The sequence below is a fragment of the Ooceraea biroi genome, chromosome 7, assembly GCF_003672135.1.
Source record: "Ooceraea biroi isolate clonal line C1 chromosome 7, Obir_v5.4, whole genome shotgun sequence".
NCBI classification, from domain to species: Eukaryota; Metazoa; Arthropoda; class Insecta; order Hymenoptera; family Formicidae; genus Ooceraea; species Ooceraea biroi.
Window position 1 is genome coordinate 5,072,928 of NC_039512.1, and position 22,574 is coordinate 5,095,501.

The following is a 22,574-nucleotide window of genomic DNA, read 5'->3' on the forward strand; positions in this document are numbered from 1 at the left end:
TATACAATTTTCTGTTTATAATGTACTCAATGTATTGAATATTTTTAGATATTAATCGTTTTACAGATATATCTTAAAATTTTACAAGGTGTTAACCATTATTTGGGTATTATATGTTAACTAAAAAAATCTGTAATGTGTAATTCTGCAATGCGCGAGAATGAACTTATTGAGATATAGTGCACTAATTGTAAGTGTGTCACTATTAATTCTTGGACGATTCGTATTCATACAACAGAGGCGTTGATACAAAGAGACTATCGCATACTATCTTGTAAATAGTGAGTAAGGATTGATAATCGATATGACATATATGTGTATCTCTGCATAAGTCTACACATATATAGCTCTAGAAATTGTAAATTTATTTGCCGTACTTGTACAACTTTGGAATTACAAAGGGAAAGCAAGAGCATTAGAAATTTCAACCTTCCTGTTTGGAAAATGTCCATCGTTATATGCTTGTTGGTAGTTTCAATAAAATAGTGAATCAATAACGGCAGTACTGCAGGATCGGTTTCAGAAAAGTATACATTCATACATATTGAAAGATAAGTAATTTAATTTTTATTTTTCTCGAAGATTTCTTCTATGTAAGAAGCGAATAAGTAAATAAGGAAGTATTAAACGGACAGATTTATTGAAATCATGAATAGTTTATATATTCATCTTTCTTTTTAATAATTGTGTCTTCATTTAATTATATCTTCTACTAATTAAGCAGTTGCATTAACAATTAAGATAAACGAAATATTTGATTTCAGTGCACCAAGATAAATCCAATTGTGTACAATAAATAAGTCCAACATTAAGAAAAAGTCTAAAGAGTGCAGTGCGGCCCTACATAAACAACTTTCACATATTTTATGAGGCATCTTCGCTTTCAAGCGATTAATTTCTCAATTGTAGGATAAATGGCTATAAACATCATCCCCTTGTAATGTTCTCGACTAGACGTTGCATTATTAATGTACGACTATACGCTCCTAAATAGGGCTAAATAGTGGTATTATACTTCTAACAATGTACGTGATCCCTTATGACATGCAATGATCTACCATTTTGAATGTGATGTAAAGAAAGGAAAATCCAGTACCTTCATAGACACCAGTATGGAAGTTACGAAGCATTTAGCATATAGAGGTGTTCATTCGTTCTTTATTAAAACACATATAAATTTATAGTTCTCTTCTGTCTTCTTTCTACTCTATTTAATTCTCTGTAATTACAAATTATCATACTTCCAATTAAAATAAAATTTATCACGATTTAGCAAATTTTAATAACATTTACAATCTTTTCATTATTTTAATGGAAAAATATACAATACAAATTAAAAAGACGTGTTGAATGATATATAATGATTTTAATAAAATATGTAATACATAAAAACATTTATATAAGAACAGACTACGAATGGGCCATTGAATTTAATCGGGTCAGTTTAACATTGTTCGGCGTTTGGCCTATAAACAACGAAACGAAGCAAAAAAATTAATGTCGGACATACGTGTGATTATTACATTAAATGTAGTTATCTGGATCTGCGTTATTCCAACTCTACATTCGTTGCTGAAGATTTACGACGACATAATGTCGACAATCGATAATTTGCAATACACTTTACCGCTTCTAATAGCGGTAATAAAACTGTTCATCATTTGGCAAAAAAAATATGGTAAATGTGAGATTAAAAAGTTAAATAATCGCAGAGAAATGTATTCTATTGCTGTTCCACCTCTTATCAAGAATAGACGCGAAATTGAACAATTTATATCTCATCCGCGAACTATTCATTTCAGACGTTCTACCTTTATTAAACATGATCAAGGACGATTGGTTGAGATCAAAAACGTCGGAAGAGAGGAATGTCATGATAAAACAAGCACGAATCGCACGTATTCTCACGATATTCGGTTGCTTCGTAACGCAAACGGCTGCTATAATAATCTTGTTGCTTTCCGTTTGTGGCATTTCAATGAGATATAGGACCAACAGAACAGATTCGGACAAATTATTGCCACTACCATCGTATTATATATACGATGTAAGTAACAGTCCACTTTACGAAGTGATTTTTGTTCTACAAAGCTTTAGTTTCATGATAGCTGGTATGATGTACACCGGTACGGATACCTTTATGAGTCTGCTGATCTTTCACGTATGTGGTCAGCTCGAAAATCTCAAAGCACGTATTAGCAATTTTGATAAACTCAACAATTTTGCGGACACCTTATCAATCAGCGTGAAGGATCACATACGTCTTATCAGGTTTTGTATTTTCCATACACATCGAATATAATAAACATTAAGCTTTGTAAAAATAAATGGAAAATTGTGCGTTCAAAGTATTATACATATAAAAAACTTATAATAATGAGATGCCTTATAATATCTCTTCAATGATTATAAATATATAATAAAATCTATATTGTCTTGAAGACAAAGTTTTTCATAATCTAATGATATTAACGATTTAACGTGCTCGTATAAATTTTAAAACTGTTATGATTTTTTCTTCATTTTCATAAACTTGCATGTTATGTTATATTTATATGCAAAAAATAGTGACAAGCTGTATAAAAGAAAATAATGCATCTACTGATCATCTTTTTGCTGATTTTCTCGTAGATCCATCATAGTTATTGACGATACGTTTAATTTGATGTTACTTGGATTGCTAGTTTATTTTGGCATACTTTTTGCTCTATTTGGATTCTTATTTGTTTCTGCAAGTATCTTTTTCTCTTTTTTTTAATCAAGTACATTAATGTTAATTTTATGTACTTATTTCCAATGCTTAGATAATAACACAAGGTAGCAATCTTTCTATAGCACGACTGATTTTCACTGTGATGACCTTTGTCCTTACATTCGGACACATAAGTCTATATTGTGTATTAGGAGAAATTTTAGTTATTCAGGTAAGTATCAATAATATCTTATGCTGTTTTATGATTTACTTTATCACCATGTAAGTGTAAGTTCTTATAACATAAATTATGTCATTCACATATGTGATTAACTAACATGCTAACAATAAGTACTTACTTTAACATAATTACCTGGAATGTTATTTTATTGGAATATCATTCAATAAGTACGACGGGATTTATGAAGCTGTTTGCCAATACGAATGGTACAATTTAAAGCCCAAGCAAGCAAAAAATTTGCTGAATATAATGATGGAAACTAAAAGACCACTACATCTTACTGCGGGAAAACTGTTTCCTATGACTATAGCTACGTTGTGTAATGTAAGTTTGATTAAAACTTATGGTTAAATAATACAAAAAAATATTCATGTAGTTAATATAGAATATAGGTATGTCATAAATGGAACTGTTCCCACACACAATTTTAAACGAATTTATACAAAAGAAAACTGTTGTTCTTAAATATATATATATATATGTAACAACTGGTTGATTTAAATCAGTTTCATCATTCCCCTGAGTAACCCGCAAAAGATGTTGATGTTAGTCATCGCTCGTTGTTTATTAAATAGTTATTAACAAAAAATATTTAATAATTTTTAAATTAAATTGTAAATTAAATTTTAAAACGATAACCCAAGCAAAATTTCCTTGCCACGAAATAATACTATTGCAAAAATGGCAAAATGGTACTGGACATTTTTGTTCATCTGATATATGCCCGGGCTATATGCCATTAACGGGTAATACACGGTCACTGAGACCCTGTACATATACAATACACACGCGCGCGCGCGCACACACACACACACACAAAGAAAGAATATATAGTGTATATACATATATAACCGTATATACCATATTTCAGTTATTACAAACTTCGGGCGGCTATATATCAGTTTTATTGGCTCATCGTAATTGAACCAGAAATCAATTGGAAAATTAAAGTGTATCCCTTCTCCTCTACCCTTCGAGAGATCATATTTTAAAGTATTATTAAAAATAATAAAATATATTATATATTATATTATAGAATTGCAATGTTTCTTCTTATGCACAGATATAATATTATGAAACTTTGCATTGAGCGTATGAGGTGTTTTTTATTGCCTTACATTTTTCTCCAATCTCAATTTACAGTAAATATGTTGTAATATATATGGATATATATATATATATATATATATATATATACAGGGTGTTTCCTAAGTAAGTAGACAAACTTAAGGAGGATATTCCTTGGCTTATTTTAAGAAGAAAAGGTCATATAAACATATGTCCTAAACTGCTTTGTTTTCCAAAAAAAAGTACATCACTGTTTTCGTTCACTTTTCATTTTCCATTAGCAAGACCGTATACGAAATGCATATCTGTCATTTCGGCGTTTGTGTAATTTACCATAATTAATAAAATTACTAAACTTAATAGGAACTATAAAGTTTGCGTCAAAGATAACGTGATAGCAGTGATGCCGGATAGCGTGCTTTTGCAGTACGAGTCAACAGCGGTGGGGATGGAGTGGGGATGGTCTCGCGGCGGCCGCGCGGCGCAGTCTGAAACGAGTGTTCACTTGCGGCGTCGCGAGACCATCCCCATTCCATCCCCACCGCTGTTGACTCGTACTGCAAAAGCACGTTATCTGAAAAGTGAACGAAAACAGTGATGTACTTTTTTTGGAAAACAAAGCAGTTTAGGACATATGTTTATATGACCTTTTCTTCTTAAAATAAGCCAAGGAATATCCTCCTTAAGTTTGTCTACTTACTTAGGAAACACCCTGTATATATATTTACAACCCAAAATATGCCAACGCATATTTTATAAGATCAGATATACCTGAAATTATTTTAAAGTATATAAAGAAAGTGAACTTAAACCAAATTTCGAAGCTTTAAAACTTTTACATAAATTTAGATCTTGCTTAAATAATATTATGAGTATTGTTTAACATCAGCAGATGTCTATATTTGCTTATTTGTTCGCTCTCTTATATACACCAAATACATTTATTTAATAAATACACTTATCCTTTTATTTTATATTGTATTTCATCATATCATGTTTATGTTATTTGCTTAAAAGAAAAGAACTGATTTTTTCAATGTGCTGTTTCGATCCGTTGAAACAAAATTGAGCACTAAAACTACACCACAACAACATAAAAATATGTCCTTCTTATTTTGTGCTATATTTTAATATATTCAAAATTCATCAAATCCGCGGGAGCGAGTTGTCCGTTTCCTTATTAATTAAAAATGACTATTTATTCAATCTAGATGTAGAATATTACAATTATCTCTAGTGACTTTATCTAATAAATACTAATGATTGTTACCTGTTGAATATTCATAATAAACCTCTCGCTTTCCATAAGCAGACTATAATTTCATTGAAATATTGCAAAAAAGAACAGTTGGAAGTTGCAAACACCAAGTAAAAAAATGTCTTCGCGCTTTCGTGCGTCTCGTTGCTTCAGTGTAGGGATAAATCAATAATGTAATCCAACAGGATCGGTTTTAATAATTTTCAATTAAAAATATTCCGTTACTGTGTGTGTGCTCTGCTTTTGCTACAAAATTCCACATGAACAATGGATAAAATAAAGTCATTGCAGTAATCAAAATGTAATCAAAGTAGTAATCAAAATATATGAAATCTTAAATTTATTTTTATTGGTTCGTCTAGAATCTATAATAATTAGCGAAAAATATATATAATAAAAAATACACAATTTAATCATATTCACTCAAATCCATTGCATGTAAAAATTTTAATTGATAAGTTTTAATCACAGATGCGACCCTGTACTGGCAGTGTCTATACCCTTTTATTTGCGAGCTTCTAACTTCTCCACCATGGAAATTATAGGACTATAGACATCATGCACAGTTTACGTTACTTATAGACGATGCGCACTTTACAATTAAACTCCGAAGTTCTGTACACCTCATACACACAGTTAAAAATCAATAACCGTAAATATGTCGAAGTATCTATAGTTGCATCGAGGAAAAGAGATGTTAGTTCCTCCTTATCCGTTGACATGGACATTTCAACACATTCCGGTTATGCAGGTGAAATATCTAATTCTCTTTTCATTACCATATCTTTTCCTTATACTTCTTTTTACATTAAGATATATATGTATGTGTGGCATTTTTTCATGAATGCAACACGTTGTAAATTTTATTTCTTTCATTAAGTTTTATTTATTATCATATATTACCTCAATTATAATAAATAGAGTAATGAAATATTAATATAAAATTACACGAATTTCATTACACTATTATCACGTATTTTATTGTTCTTGTACGAGATTTTTCTGATTAATGAAAAACTGACACGAAAAGATAATCTAGATGTAAAAATTTTGCAATAGATTATTGTTAAGGTAATTTATAGGTCTTATTTGTTTTTTATTTATACACTGAGAAAAATTTTTCATCGGATAAACCGATTAAATAGTTTTCCGATTGTTAATTTTGTTTTCCGATTACCTTCATCGGATATGTCCGATCATTTTCCTTTGTCTTTTATGCACTTTAATCGGATATATCCGTTTGTTACTATGTAATCGGTTTATCCGATGAAAATTTTTCTCAGTATAACTAACCCAGGTTTTTAATTTATACGGAATAAATACCATAAGTGAATGTAATAACACTAAAAAATAATTTCATTTAAATAAAAATTCCTAATTTTATATATTTGTGAACAGATTATGAATGGGCTATTGGATTAAATCAGGCTTGTCTAAAACCATTTGGTATTTGGCCGGAAAACGATCAACGGAAATTTATACTAAACGTACGCGTGATTATCGCAGCAGCTATATTATTCAGTAGTTTGATTCCATGTTTACACTCTGCTATTAGAGTTGAAAATGATATTATATTAATAATCGACAATTTACAATATAGTTTGTCTATCATGATAGGAATGTTGAAGCTATTTACTATGTACTGGAAGAAAAAAGGTGAATGCTGCCGTAATATTTTGTAATACATAAAATACAAAGATGGAGATAATATCAATTTATTCTTTCCTATGTATATATTTTATTCTTTACATATATATTCATAATTATGCATTTTGTGTAATTATTTACACAGTGCGCACAATGCATTGTATTTATCGCAGATCTTATACTAATTCTAAGAATGATTAAAGAGGACTGGTTACAACCGAAGACAACAAAACAAAGACACATTATGGTAAAGCATGCGAGAAGTGCACGTTTTATAATGATATTTGGATATTTGACAATAATATCATCATTCATCTTACTTGTGTTTTTACCGTGTTTTGGTGTTTCGATAAGATATCTGAAAAATATGACTAACTCGGCCAGATTGATGCCAATGCAGTCATATTACCTTTATGATTCGGATCAAAGTCCTTTATATGAAATATCATTTGTCCTGCAAGCCGCTTGCGTCGTATCAACGGCTGCGTTGTTCAGTGGTATAGACAATTTCTGGGGACTGACGGTTTCCCATATATGCGGCCAATTGGAAAATCTTCAAACACGTATCACTAGCCTCGATATGTTCAAGGATTTTGACAGTACTCTATCATACAGCGTGATAGACCACATACGTCTTATCAGGTATCGTCCATACACTAAGAAAACTTATAATAAAAAATTACAATAAAAGAATTATAGCTTATCATACATATATCAAAATACTTATAAGAAAATAAGAGAATTAGTTAAGTTTAGCACACATGTTTCGTGAAATTTTCTAAGATCAGTTGACAGTTTAAAAAATTAATACATATTTAACAAATTATAATAAAATACGTATGATCGATTAATTAAAATACATATAATCAATTAATTGAAATGCTAGTTATTTTACTATCATGTGGAACTATTATTTCAACGTAATACAAAAATTGTTGACAGTACTGAAAATTTAATTATATAAAATATTGATTGTGAGAAGTCACCTCTTACATAATAAAAGTTCTATAATAAAAATTCTTCTTTAGTCAAAACATTATATACATATATTTCATAGATTGTATAGTTATAGTAATGAGAGTAATAAGTAATAATAAGTAATGAGAGAGAGAGAGAGAGAGAGAGAGAGAGAGAGAGAGTAACATAATGTATATTTTAATACAAAATTATGAATAATGTTCTTTTTACTAATTTCTCTTGCAGATTTATTCACACTCTTGACAACGCATTTAATTCGATGCTACTTGCCGTACTCATTTATTTTAGCACACTTTTTGCTTTTTATGGGTTTTTATTCAGCATTGTAAGTATTTTTTATCTTATTAATACATTTATACTCTTGCATTTCTTACTTCTGCGCCGATCTTTTTCTTTAATTTAAAAATTAAAGTTCTTTAGTTTTTATAAAAGTGTAATAGGACATTTTTGGACTAAATTTTTTAAAATTATGATTTATTAATTTGGACTGAATTAATAATAGATATTGACGAGAAATCACAATATGTCGATCATGAGAATACTTTTTTTCACGACGGCGTTCCTTAACATCTTTGTGCACATGTGCCTTTACTGTACTATTGGAGAAATGTTGGGTATTCAAGTAAGCATCTAAATAAATTACTTTTGTAATGTAAATTGTTTTGTAATATATAAATTACAGAGTTAGAGTTGATAACAATTACTTTGCGAAAGTTTTTATTCTTAAATTTTACAATCAGATGTCTTTCTTGTTTGTCTACTTATACATGTTTATTTTGAAATTCTATTGTCATCTTATAAATTAAAAAAAGTTAAAAAAGGATATTAAAATATATGTGAAAATCAATCCTGTTTTTTAATTGCATTACTGCAAATAATTTAAAAGAATCGAATATTAGTTTTTGTCTTCAATAGAGCTAATGTTTACTATATTAAGAAAATATGTATGTGCGCGCACGCATAATTTTTATTTCCATTTTTATTGATTTCTTTTTTAAAAATTGAATATTTTGCTTATAATTTAAATAACTATAAATAAATACTTAAACAATTTGATAATAAAAAATTTAAGTTATTGTATTAACAATACATATATAATAATATAATTAATTTTTGCGTTACTGTATTCCAAGTCTGATAAAATTTACGGAGCTACATATATGAACAACTGGTATACATTGGAACCGAAAAAGGCGAGGACATTAATGATCATAATGATGCAAGCTAATAAGCGATTGCATCTTACCGCGGGAAAATTTTTTCCTATGACTATATCCATGTTGTGCAATGTAAGATCATGTTTTCCTATATAATTTAACACAAGTCAACTAAACAAACATCCTGATTATTTCCAGTTTTTAGTTTTGATGTTATTAGTAGCCCGACATATATATATTTTTCTGTGTGCATGTATATAGCAAGCCTTATATTATAATATTAACATATAATATTTTTATCATTTGTTTGAATAAATATATAATTTCAGGTATTAAAAACGTCGACTGGATATATATCAGTGTTATTGACAAAATCTGCAACAAAATAAAACATTATAAATCGATGTAAATCTTCGTACATATAATGTAACTTAATGTATTGAATATTTTTGGATATATAATGTTATTACAAATACATCTTAATGAATGTTAGAAATTGTAATTAATCGTATATTATTTGTATATATACGCTAAGTTAAAAATCTGAGAAGTTTAATTTTTCAATACACAAGAGTGAACTTACTAATATATATATTACCGTATGTGTGTAGTGATTATTGGAACATTCATCTCATATAATGGTTTCGACAACCAAAGATATTCTCGCGTACTATCTCGTAAATAGAGACTACGAATTGACAATTGATACGTTTGTGTATGTAGTTTACGATAGGACTATGGCTACACGTATAATTCTGCAAAACTTTAATTGTCGTTGTGCAACTCAGATGAAACACGATGGAGAAATGAAAATGGGTGTACAAATTATAAAGTTATTAGTTTGAAAGACCTCTATTCACGTGCATGACCGATAGTGTCAGTGAAGTAGCGGATCAATAACAGTGGCACAACAGGATCGGTTTTAGAAAAATTTTAATGTGTTTTGAAAGAATGAGAGATTTAATTTAATTTTCTTTTAATTTATTCCACGAAAGAAACAAACAAATGCAAAAAGTTTAAATAATCAGATTTATTGTATCATAAATAGTTTAAAGATCTTAAAATCTCTCTTTTTAATAATTATGTCTTTATTTAATTATATCTTTCAGCAACTAAAGTTTAATTATGTTAACAATTAAGATGTACGGTACATTTCAATTCAGTCTTCTAAAATAAATCTAATTCTGTAACATGAAAAGATTCTCAGAAGTATGGTGCGGCCCTTCATATAAGAGCTTTGCAAAAGTTTTTTTATGCGGTACCCTTAGTCTCAACCGTTTAGTTTTTCATTATTTTGTCAAGTATGAATGAGTATAAACACTTTTGAATGGGTATAAACATCACCCTTTTGTAATGTACTCTACAATGTTCTCCATTAAGTATGCATTACTAATGTACAATATGTACACCCTATAGCATTATACTTCTAGCAATTTAAGTGATCTTTTGTGACACACGATAATTTACCATCCTAAACGTGATGTAAGGAAAGGGAACTCAGTCTCCTCGCAGACGTCAATATGGACGTTTCGAATTTAGCATACAGAGGTGATCACTTTTTCTTAATTAAGATATGTATAAGTTTATTACAATTTCTTCTTTATATGCAATTTAATTCTTTCTGATTCTAAATTATTTCCCTTTAATATCATTTACTAAACTTCAGCAAATGTCACTTCAATAACATTCACAATATTTTCATTTATCTTAATGGAACGAACGTTCAAGACATATTAAAGACTTGCGTGTTGTGAACAAAATAATTTGATTAAAAAAAATTGTTTTAATACATGAAAGTATTTATATAAAAGCAGATTACGAATGGGCCATTGAATTAAATCGGCTCAGTTTAACATTCCTCGGTATTTGGCCAGAGAACCATAAAACAAAGCAAAAAAAATTAATGTCGGACATACGTGTGATCATTATATTAAATCTAATTACCTGGATCTGCCTAATTCCATCTCTACATTCGTTGCTGAAGATTTACGACGACATAATGTCGACAATCGATAATTTACAGTACACCTTGCCGCTTCTGATGGCCATAATAAAACTGTTCATTATTTGGCAAAAACAATATGGTAATAGATGTTATGATGTTAAAGAGCTGAATTTGTCCTTTGCTGTTCTATGTCTAAAAATGAACGCAAAATTCAGTAATGCATGTATAATCTCCGTCCTATACATTTCAGACATTCTACCTCTATTGAATATGATCAAAGACGATTGGTTGAGACCAAAGACGTCAGAGGAAAGGAGCGTTATGATAAAGCAAGCGCGAATCGCACGTATTCTAACGATATTCGGTTGCTTCATAATGTTAATATCTGTCATCTTCGCCCTTGTTTTTCCTCTATTTGGTATTTCAATGAGATATAGGACAAACAGAACGGATCCGGACAAATCTTTGCCGTTTCAAACATGTTATGTCTACGATAAAGACAAGAGTCCATTTTTCGAAATAACGTATATTCTACAGAGTATTTCATCAATGCTACTCGCCTTTATGTATTCTAGTACGGACAGCTTCCTGAGTTTGCTAGTCTTTCATGTGTGTGGCCAGCTGGAAAATCTCAAGAAACGTGTAATAAATTTGGATAAGTTTCAGGACTTCAGGAATGCCCTATCATACAATGTTCGGGATCATATACGTCTTCTCAGGTTACGCAGATTTTCAAATTAATATCAAGAAAACATTCATAGCAACTCACTACTATTCAGTCATAATGCGTGCATTGATTGCTGATTGGCATTTACAATTAGCCTCACAACGATAAAACAAAATCCCTGCGTGATACTTTCTTTTTATTATACTTAAGTAAAGGATTAAATCTTGTATCATAAAGCTATCATTTCTTTATTTCTTTACTTATGTTATTTCAGTTTTTAAGAACTTGTGGCACTAATTTAAAGGTGGCCTAATGACCAGATCTTTTAATGTCATTATTGTGTAAAAGAATAATTAGAAATGACAGCACTTTTTCTTGATTGTTACCTGAATTATACAATTAATCCTTTCGTCCCGAATGGTATACATAGATACCATAAATATTTTTAATTATCGGAAAGCTAGAAAACGCATTACGCACAAGGGAATGTTGTATCACGTCGAGATTTTGTGGTATCGAAGCTAAGTGCTAATTAGCAATCAATGCACGTTTATGTCTGAATAGTGAGTGAAAATGTGTTTTCTCCCAAAAATCTGATAAACATATTTTTATTATATACAAGTACTAAATTAATATCTTATTGGTACACATATGTACCATCCTCCCCCGCTCACTCGCAAGATATAATTTTATTTCTTTCACTAAAACTCTTCAAGTTGACTTCGAAACAGCTGACTTTCTTATCTTTGATTTTGAAACAAATGTATAATCATGAACGAAAGGATTAGACATTAACGTACAGTAAAACATTAAACCTTTAACCTACGATTTAACAAGGAATTGTACAGCTCTTTTCTGTATTTGTAAAAATAAGAATATTTAGTATCAGTTGATAATTTCCGTTTTGTAGATTTTGCAGATTTTCCTGATGTACTTATGTTACAGATCTATCAATATCATTGACAATGTGTTTACTATAATGCTGCTAGGAGCACTCCTTTACTTTGGCATATTATTCGCTTTTTACGGTTTTTTATTTGGTACTGTAAGTAAACATTACGAATTCAAATTAATGCAGTTGTTTACTTGCAAAAGAATTCTCTTTACATATTTCAATTATCTGAGTATTTTCTAATTATTTTATAAATGTGCCATTATTTATATTTGTATTTGCTCATCCGTTTAGATGTTTAGTCAAGGTCGAAACCTTTCTGTTGCACGTTTATCTTTCATCCTGATAGTATCTCTCAATATATTTATGCATATGTGTCTCTACTGTGTTTTAGGTGAAATTTTGCTTGCACGAGTAAGTATTTATATTTCATAATTATCTACATTACTTCATCATGAATACACATATAAATTAAAATAATAATCAAGATGTATATCAGTTATTAATATTTATTGATTTAATTTACTGCGTATTGCGTTGCCGCTTTTGCTAAGTGCGAGGCAATTTACGATGCAGCATACGAATACAACTGGTACACATTGGAATCCAAAGAAGCGAAAACTTTATTGATGATAATGATTCGTGCCAACAAGCCGTTGTATCTCACTGCGGGAAAATTGTTTCCTATGACTATGGCAATGTTTTGTAACGTAAGATTGTGATATAATACACTCAGAGAAATGATTTATTTGGAACAAATAAAATTTTGTTCAGACAAATAAATTCTCTTATTTATATATGGGCCTAATACCATTTTATTAATTTCAAACTTATTTATTTATTTGGCTGTCCACTAAATGAATTTATTAGTAGTAAATAAAATATGTATTTACAGCAACAATATTTTCTTCTTTGAATAAAAATATATTTTATTTTTGTACATGCCTATTACTTTCTGGTTTTATGCAAAATGGAAATAAAAATGTTACTTAAAATTTGTTTATTTGGACTTGAACAACTGTAAAACTACATGATTTTATGTCGCCTTGCTTATCGATGTTCTGTAGTTTTGTCCTGATTATCAAAATGTTCGAAGCTTTCATCCTCCTGATGTATCAAGATACAGACGGATGAATTGTCCAATTCCGATTCAGTCAACACTGAAATCTGTATCAAATGAAAATATCGCGTGATTAATATACAAAGATTATAAGCGAAAGATAATCGCAGTCTTCAAAAAGTCGAATGACGAAAAAATTATGTACGTAGTCTACCTACGTACGACTGTTAAGATTAATTACAAAAGGGTTAATTACATTAAAAGGATTAATTACAAACTTATCGTAAAAATACATAACCGTTTTCAATATTATCAGATGAAAAATAACGACAATTTGTTTAAGAAAAACGTTATAAACTTACATTAGCTTTGTAAGCTTCAACAGCCTTCTTGTATCGCAGCTGATCACCAATTGGGCTATTAATAAGGGAGAATATAATCCGCCGTGGTCTCTGTAATCTGATTAATTCCGATTTTGTTTTCTGCAATTAACGTTAACACATTGGATCACACAATTATAACTGAAACGAGGAAAATATTCTAAAAAATAATGATCGATTCATTCAAATAAAGTTTTATTAACAACGAAGAACATTTACTTCATTCTAATCAGAATTTATTTCAGTCAAACATGGCCTAATATGATAGAAATAAATTATTTATTTGGATGAGGACAAAGACAGGAGATGACGAAATGCTTTGTATTCATCATATAATCGACACATTATATGCATTACAGATAATTATACATATTATTATTTCTAATCAATATATTTTTCGAATGTCCATATATTTATCTAATCCCGATCAATCATAATGTTTTTTAAAAAAGGATCATTTGATAGATAGGTTATGTAGGTAAAGATTATTATAGTGCTATGTTCTGTAACACGCATATACGTTCATTTATCTATAGTTTATAGATAATGCATGCATGTGCATTACGGAACGCAATATTGGTGTAACGAAAAATAAGTGATAATAGTGCGCCGATCATTCGTCGCATCTCACATGTATGTTTTATGCAAAAAATTGGAATTTGCAATGTACTTACGTTTAAAGATTTCCGTGTAGCTCTCCAAATCCGAACTTCGTAAAAATTTCTCCATCTCATCCATTTTTACCAAAATGTTGGTAAAAACACACGGCAAATGTTGGCAATCACACGGAAGAGATGCCACATTCGAACTGTTGCCAGCGGTCGCGGCATGGGAGGGACACAAAGGGCCTATCATGGCCTCTCTGTATCCTTTCCATGCCGCAACCATTGGCAGCGGTTTGAATCTGGCATCTCTGTAATCGGACAAGAACAAGAAAAAGTAATGGCGCAAAAATCGAAACATCGAAGCGCACTTACCGCCTGGTCTTATATAAATTGGCGGTTTCTGTGACTTAAGTATCTATGTATTGGACCAAAAGAAACCTTTTTCAATGTTAAATATCACGTTTATTTATATTTAAAGAATATGTATTTACGTGAAACAGCTATACGTAAATAAAATTATTCAGTTGCACCAAGTAACTCTCATATAGTCGCAATCTAAAAATTTTGTTCACACAAATAAAAATATATTGTATTGAAATAAATAATATTCTAATATACGAATTTATTTAAATCTAATAAATCATTTCTCTGAGTGTATAGTAATTGTTAAACAACTGTTGAGCATACCCTCCCATTTACATAATCCCACAATTATTCTTTCAAATATTTGAATTGAAACAAAACCATATGCTAAAATTCATACATTAGGTACTGTCGGCAGAAAGAATTAAAAAAATTATGAAGATACATCTGCGTAATATTCAAATTCATGGAAAACATTAAGCAATAAATCGAGAATATTTAATTAAATATTTGAAGTGACTCTTCGTAATACGTATGAATTTCTCTTCGTAATGTCTCATTATAATAATAGTACACTAATTATCTCTAAATATCTCTGTAATTTAGGAATATCAATCATCTTGATCTTATTTAAAAAGAAACTAAAATGATTATAGTAAAAATAATTTGATGTGTTTAAAATAATTTTTTAACATGTATGGTTTTATTGTAATTGTTAAATATAAAAGTGGCCTTATTATTTCATTGTTTTATGTATTGTTTTACCTAATAATGAAAGGAAAAAATATAATCTAATGTCATATATCTTATGTCATATAATATATAATTCCTTCAACGTTCTTTAAAGAATTATATTTGTTTTAGTTATTAAAGACATCAGGTGGTTATATATCGGTTTTGCTGGCGCATCAGAAATAAAAAGCAGAAATCTAAACTGATATCTATCTATATCTAGTTTCGTGGAAGATGTAATACTTTTGTAGAATTGTATAGTTTGTATAGTTATTTTTTGTATATGTACTATGAGAATATTATCTCCACATATAGGATAATGAAAACATCATACACTCATTATTTTCTTCAGATTCGTATCTTCTTCTGAAGATATTATGAAAATTATCTCCGTCCAGATTGCATGTCTCATGCAATTTTACTTTAATTACATTTTTTATAATGTCTCCGGAATTACTTATCGAACCTCCGTTTTCTTTTCAGGTGTGAAAAATCCAGGTTTCTAGCTTTAAAATGGTGTATCGTACGACCTTCTAATGTCACGGGAAGTATTAGTTATATTAGCCTGAAATGTGCTCTAAATAACTATTTTCACAACTTTGACCCAACTTTCGACAATTTCCCGAGACTTATACGGTGTTCACCATCATTGATTGTAGCGTACTCGAATTAATAAATATCATCAAACAGATCTCTGGTTGGAAAAATCCAGTTTTCATACATATATGGTAACATAAAACTCTCAGAGGTTTAAATCTTTTATATGCAAATGTGATACTTACTGATATATTGCCACAAATATATCATTTGTTATCCTTGAGACATTTATATTCATGCAATAGCATCGGCAACACAAAGACATTGTTGCATCCTAAACTCGTAAATAACTAGTACGAAACAACAATTGCTACATCGTATGTGTATATTTAATATATTAGAGTATATTTAATGACTACATATATATAACTTTCCAAACTTCAAATTTATTTATCACACTTATGCAGCACTGATGAAACACGAAAGGAGAAATAAAAACAGATGTGAAATTTTGCAGTTCCGTTTTCAGTTTGACACACTTCCATGCTCGTGTAGCTCATAGTTTCTGTAAAGTAGCGGATCAATATTATTGGCATAGCAGGATCGGTTTTAAAAAAGTTTAAATTCATGCGTATTAAAACAATAAATAATTCAATTTAATTTTCTCTTCGAGATTTTATTCATGTTAAAAACGAACAAATTCAATAAGATTGAATGACCAGATTTATTGAAATTATAAATTGCTTCTATAGAGATCTTAATACTCCTTCTTTTAATAATTATGTCTTTATTTACTTATATAGCTTCTAACAATTAAACAGTTTTATTATTTTAACACTTAAAATATATAGAACATTTCAACTTAGTGCTCCAAGATAAATCCAGTTATGTAATGTTAAAACATTATCAGAAGTGTAATGCGGCCCTACATACATAAACTTCGCAAAAGGTTTTTATGCGGCATCTTCAGTCGCAAGCGTTTAGTTTTTCAATTATGACAAGGATGAGCAGGTATAAACATCACCCTTTTGTAATGTTCCCCATTACGTGTTTCATTATTAATGTAGAGGTGTACGACGTGTATACCTCTAATAGCAGTATTATGCTTCCAGCAATTTAAGTGCTCTTTTGTGATACGCGTCCACCCTAAACGTAATGTAAGAAAAGGGATACTCAGTCTCCTCGTAGATGTGATCATGGAGGTGTCGAAGCATTCAACATACAGAGGTGCTCATTTGTCTTCATTAAAATACGAATATACCATATGTGTGTGTGTGTGTGTGTGTGTGTGTGTGTGTGTGTGTGTGTGTGTGTGTACAAATATATATATATATATACTGTGTGTATGTATGTGTGTGTGTGTGTGTGTGTGTGTGTGTGTGTTTATATATTATATATACAGTAAACAGTATATTATTAACATATGCCAAATCGTGAAATCTTACTAAGAAAAGTAATTTGTAATTTAAGAATTAAATTGGGTATGAAGAAGAAAGCTATGAAAAAATAACGTGTATATAGAAAATACATTGAAAAGCGCTATATTTATTCGCGCGTATTTATATATATGGTACATTCGTGTGTGTGTGTGTGTGTGTGTGTGTGTGTGTGTGTGTGTGTGTGTGTGTACAAACACACACACACGAATGTACCATATATATAAATACGCGCGAATAAATATAGCGCTTTTCAATGTATTTTCTATATACACGTTATTTTTTCATAGCTTTCTTCTTCATACCCAATTTAATTCTTAAATTACAAATTACTTTTCTTAGTAAGATTTCACGATTTGGCATATGTTAATAATATACTGTTTACTGTAACGAAAAGAAAGTTCGAGACAAAGTAAAGAGTTATGTGTTGAAAGAAATAATGTTTGAAAAAATAAGGATTTTAATAAAATCTTTTAATACCTATAAGCATTTATATAAAAACAGATTATGAATGGGCCATTGAATTAAATCGGCTCAGTTTAACATTGCTCGGCATTTGGCCAGAGAATCATGAAGCAAAGCAGAAAAAATTAATATCGAACATACGTGTGATCATTATATTAAATCTAATTACCTGGATCTGCCTCATTCCATCTCTACATTCATTGCTGAAGATTTATGATGACATAATGTCGACAATCGATAATTTGCAGTACACCATGCCGCCTCTGATGGCCATAATAAAACTGTTCATTATTTGGCAAAAAAAATATGGTAATGAGTATATCATGACATTAAAGAGCTGAATTTTTCTCTTTCTGTTCTTTTTCTACTTCTAACAATAAACACAAAAATCATTAATACATGTATAATTTCCGTTTATTCATTTCAGACATTCTACTTCTATTAAATATGATCAAAGACGATTGGCTGAGACCAAAGACATCGGACGAGAGGAACGTTATGTTAAAACAAGCGCGAATCGCACGTATTCTGACGATATTCGGTTGTTTCATGATGCTTATGTCTATCATTTCCGCTATTCTTCTTCCTCTCTTTGGCATTTCAATTAGATACAGGACAAATAGAACGGATCCGGGCAAATCTTTACCGTTACAACTATACTATGTCTACGATAAAGACAAGAGTCCATTTTTTTTCGAAATAACGTATGTTCTACAGTGTATTTCAGTAATGCTGATCGGCGTCATGTATTCTAGTACGGACAGTTTTTTGAGCTTGCTAGTGTTTCACGTGTGTGGTCAGCTGGAAAATCTCAAGAAACGTGTGATTGATCTTGATAAATTTCATAACTTCAGGATTGCTCTATCATACATCGTTCGGGATCATATGCGTCTTATCAGGTTACACAGATATTACATCATCAACTCAACATCAAATGACACTTTCCGTTTTGCTATATGTAAAGTAAAGGATTAAAATTTTCTTAAATTGTTCATCATAAAAAAGTTTCCTTTTTATTTATTTCATTTCAACTTTTAAACTTCTAGCACCAATTTACTGTGACCTAAATGAACACATCTTTAAATGTCGTTAACGTGTAGAGACGTACTTAAAAATGGCAACCCTTTTTTCATTATTATATTGTTATACAATTAAACATTAACATACATTAAATATTAAACCTAAGCAAATGAATAAAGGGAGTAGGAAAATACCTAGGGTCAAGAAAATGCAATTCTTCTCTTGCATTTTTTGAAAGTATATACGTTTAAGAATATATCCTTAAATCTGTATCAAACACTTCGGAGAAATATACGGAAATTGTAGTCTTAGTAGTAACCTTAGTTATAATCTTATTAATCGAAGCGGCGCATAGATCAAAATCTAAGCACTCACCGGGCCGTTCAAAGTTTGATCATACAATGGTTATACTAACGGTCCTACGAACCATGGGAAGATATAAAACGAGTATTATGAAATCAAGGAAAATTTATTATATGAACCTAGAATCGCCGATTAAGCTGAAACTGAGTACTAGAAATATATGATTAAATTGTACCTGAAACTTTAAACACATTTTTTTCCAAATTGACTTTTCTCCGAATGGTTCCCACGATTTGAAAGAAACTAATGAACCAATCAACTTCGACATGTAGTTACATATTCTCAAAATATGTCTCTCTATCGCGTGATCTAGCGAAATTAAAAAATATTTATTTTCACCATTTTAAACTAAAACTATCAATTTTTCTAGCGATTTTTCAAGTATAATTTTTAAACGCCTTAAAATTATTGAAAAAGTAATTCGTTTTTTATTTCCTTCTCTCCTCCTCCCTCTATTATTAAAAGTTCAATTTTACTAACACAATATGTTATTTACTATTATTTACACCGAGTGAAATTAATAGCCCACATAGTTTCCGAGACAAATATTTTTGAAAATAACCTACCCAGATAGCAGAGAGAGTTCATAAAGAATTCACTTGTATGTCACTAATTCTGAGTTCATTTTCAGAATTCAAAAGAATTCTTTTTACATCTAAAAATAAACTCAGAATTGGGGACATGACAAATAAATTCTTTATGAACTCTCTCTGCTATCTGGGTATTTGTTTACTTATAGTGAGGTATTTCCCTCTTAAGAAAGAATTATATAATTTTTTCAAAATAAAAGAAGGAATCGAATATTTAATATCATTTGAAAAATTTCCTATTTTGCAGATTTTGCAGATTTGATTGTATGTTACAGATCTATCAATATCATTGACAATGTATTTACTATAATGCTGCTAGGGGCACTCTTATACTTTGGCATATTATTCGCTTTTTATGGATTTTTATTTGGTAATGTAAGTATTTACTAAGAATGTAACTCTATGTAGTTCACATATAACCGAAATAATAACTTTCATTTAAATATTTTATTTGTCGAAATATTGTCTATTTCATAACTGTGTATCAATACTCATAATTGCTCATCTATTCAGCTGTTCAGCCAAGGTCGAGATCTTTCTGTTGCACGTTTAACTTTCTTCATAATAGTGTCCTCCACCTTGTTTACCCATATGTGCCTATATTGTGTTGTAGGTGAAATTTTACTTGCACAAGTAAGTATACATATTTCATAATTTCATAAATGTCTGCGTTATCTCTTCCTGAATTAACGTGAATTAAAATAATAATCAAGATGTATATCACAGTCGTTAAATTTATTGATTTAATTTACTTCGTATTGCGCTATCACTTTATACAAGTGTGAAGCAGTTTACGAGGCTACCTATGAATACAAGTGGTACATGTTGGAACCGAAAGAAGCGAAACATCTATTGATGATAATGATTCGTGCCAATAAGCCGTTGTATCTCACTGCGGGAAAACTGTTTCCTATGACTATGGCCCTGTTTTGTAACGTAAGATTATGATATAATATAGCAACTGTAAAAACAATTTTTACTCAAATTTCTCCATTTATAATTCTACAATTATTCCTTCAAATTGTTAACATTTGAATAAAAATAAAAATAATATATTTTTTAAATTCATATATCTGACTATCCGCAGAAAAAAATGAAAAAATTATGATCCTTTATCTGCATACTTTTACAATTTATAAAAAGCATTGAGAAATGAATAGAGATAAATATTTGAACTAACTGTTCCTAATACATTGTGTCATTATAATAAGAGTATTCTAATTAATACATCTGTACTTTAAGAATATCAGTCACATGGTCTTGTTTAAAAACACACTAAAATGATTATAATAATAGTGATTTCATGTATTTAAAATAATTTTTTAACACACACATGTATAATTTTATAATAATTCCCAATATAAAATTGGCCTCATTATTTAATTATGCATTTTTTTAACTACTAGAACGAGACAAATATATATTATAATTACGTCATAGATAATATATTTTCACCAATGTTTTTTTAAGAATTATATTTGTTTCAGCTCTTAAAGACATCAGGTGGTTATATATCGGTTTTGTTGGCACATCGGGAGTAAAACAAGAAATCTACAAAAGATTATCCATGTCAAATTGTGAGGAACATGTAACAATTCTTATATTTGTATAGTTTGTATTGTAGTTATTTTTTGCATGTGCTACGAGAAAATTAACTTCACATAAAGCAATATATACACATTATACACTTATTATTTTTTAAATTCTCTTTTATTTTTTCTAATTTATTTTTTGTTAATCATATTTAACGAAAAAACTTCCGCGAGTAAAATATTAAATTATTATATTATAGAGTAGACAACTAGATTTATTATGAAATCCAAGAGTCTGACAGATTATAAAGAAACCAAACCATTCAGATAAAATTACAAATGACAGGGAAGAATTTTTTTAATTGAATTTGGATCTGCATAGCAAAATCAATGTGTGCCGAGAAATCATTCTTCAGCGAGAACATATGACTAAGTGGTATAAACTCTCCATGAAGTACGATGATATTCTACATAGAACAATTTATTTTTTCTAAATGATTTACCTGGAATTTACAGATATGTGCGCTCCACTAAATCAAGATCAATGATATTATTCACCAGTTTGCACAGAAATTCCAAGTCCAATAAAACTCTACGATTTTTAATGTTAACTGATTTAGTTCCTTTAACAAACAATCATAATTCTGTTTAAAAAATCTCATCAGTTTATGCAACTTACAAATAACACGACGAAGAAACTTTTGTATATCTTGTCCATATCTGTCATCATCTATATCCTATTCGCATAAAAATCAATATTTTTCAAACTATTCTTTGAGGAGTTTGAAACTCGTTAATATAAAGTGATGTCATTATGTATAAAATCGTCAATTAAATTAGACATCGCAAAATAATATGAAACTTCGTAAATATAACATACTTAATGTATTGAATATTTTTAAAAGGTTATATATCTAATATACAACCTTTAGGTAATACTAATATA

General features: G+C 29.6%; 2 protein-coding genes across 12 annotated transcripts; both read left to right on the forward strand.

Moving 5' to 3' along the window:
• The first annotated feature begins 121 nt into the window (after nucleotides 1–121).
• On the forward strand, nucleotides 122–16,376 carry LOC105276664. Of its 10 annotated transcripts, none has more exons than XR_003406754.1 (14): nucleotides 122–1,143; nucleotides 1,410–1,678; nucleotides 1,803–2,271; nucleotides 2,632–2,731; nucleotides 2,805–2,924; nucleotides 3,102–3,257; nucleotides 5,842–6,010; nucleotides 6,658–6,915; nucleotides 7,080–7,548; nucleotides 12,599–12,698; nucleotides 12,840–12,959; nucleotides 13,100–13,255; nucleotides 15,818–15,921; nucleotides 16,169–16,260. XR_003406754.1 is itself a non-coding variant. In XM_026970968.1 (13 exons), the coding sequence occupies exons 2-13, from the start codon at nucleotides 1,498–1,500 to the stop codon at nucleotides 16,172–16,174; spliced, it is 2,304 nt and encodes a 767-aa protein (XP_026826769.1). In that variant the 5' UTR covers nucleotides 122–1,143; nucleotides 1,410–1,497; the 3' UTR covers nucleotides 16,175–16,257. The 10 variants fall into 10 exon arrangements, 8 of the variants coding, with proteins under 8 accessions (XP_026826769.1, XP_026826767.1, XP_026826771.1 ...); XR_003406753.1 differs by having other exon boundaries at nucleotides 15,818–15,945; nucleotides 16,169–16,259; XM_026970968.1 differs by lacking the exon at nucleotides 15,818–15,921 and having other exon boundaries at nucleotides 16,169–16,257.
• Nucleotides 16,377–17,296: 920 nt separating this feature from the next.
• On the forward strand, nucleotides 17,297–22,236 carry LOC113562242 (odorant receptor 43a-like). 2 transcript variants are annotated; one of them, XR_003406759.1, is made up of 9 exons: nucleotides 17,297–17,449; nucleotides 18,163–18,432; nucleotides 18,551–19,022; nucleotides 20,372–20,471; nucleotides 20,610–20,729; nucleotides 20,877–21,032; nucleotides 21,584–21,673; nucleotides 21,889–22,064; nucleotides 22,145–22,236. XR_003406759.1 is itself a non-coding variant. In XM_026971018.1 (8 exons), the coding sequence occupies exons 1-7, from the start codon at nucleotides 17,419–17,421 to the stop codon at nucleotides 21,635–21,637; spliced, it is 1,203 nt and encodes a 400-aa protein (XP_026826819.1). In that variant the 5' UTR covers nucleotides 17,297–17,418; the 3' UTR covers nucleotides 21,638–21,673; nucleotides 21,889–22,236. The 2 variants fall into 2 exon arrangements, 1 of the variants encoding a protein (XP_026826819.1); XM_026971018.1 differs by having other exon boundaries at nucleotides 21,889–22,236.
• The last annotated feature ends 338 nt before the right edge of the window (nucleotides 22,237–22,574 follow it).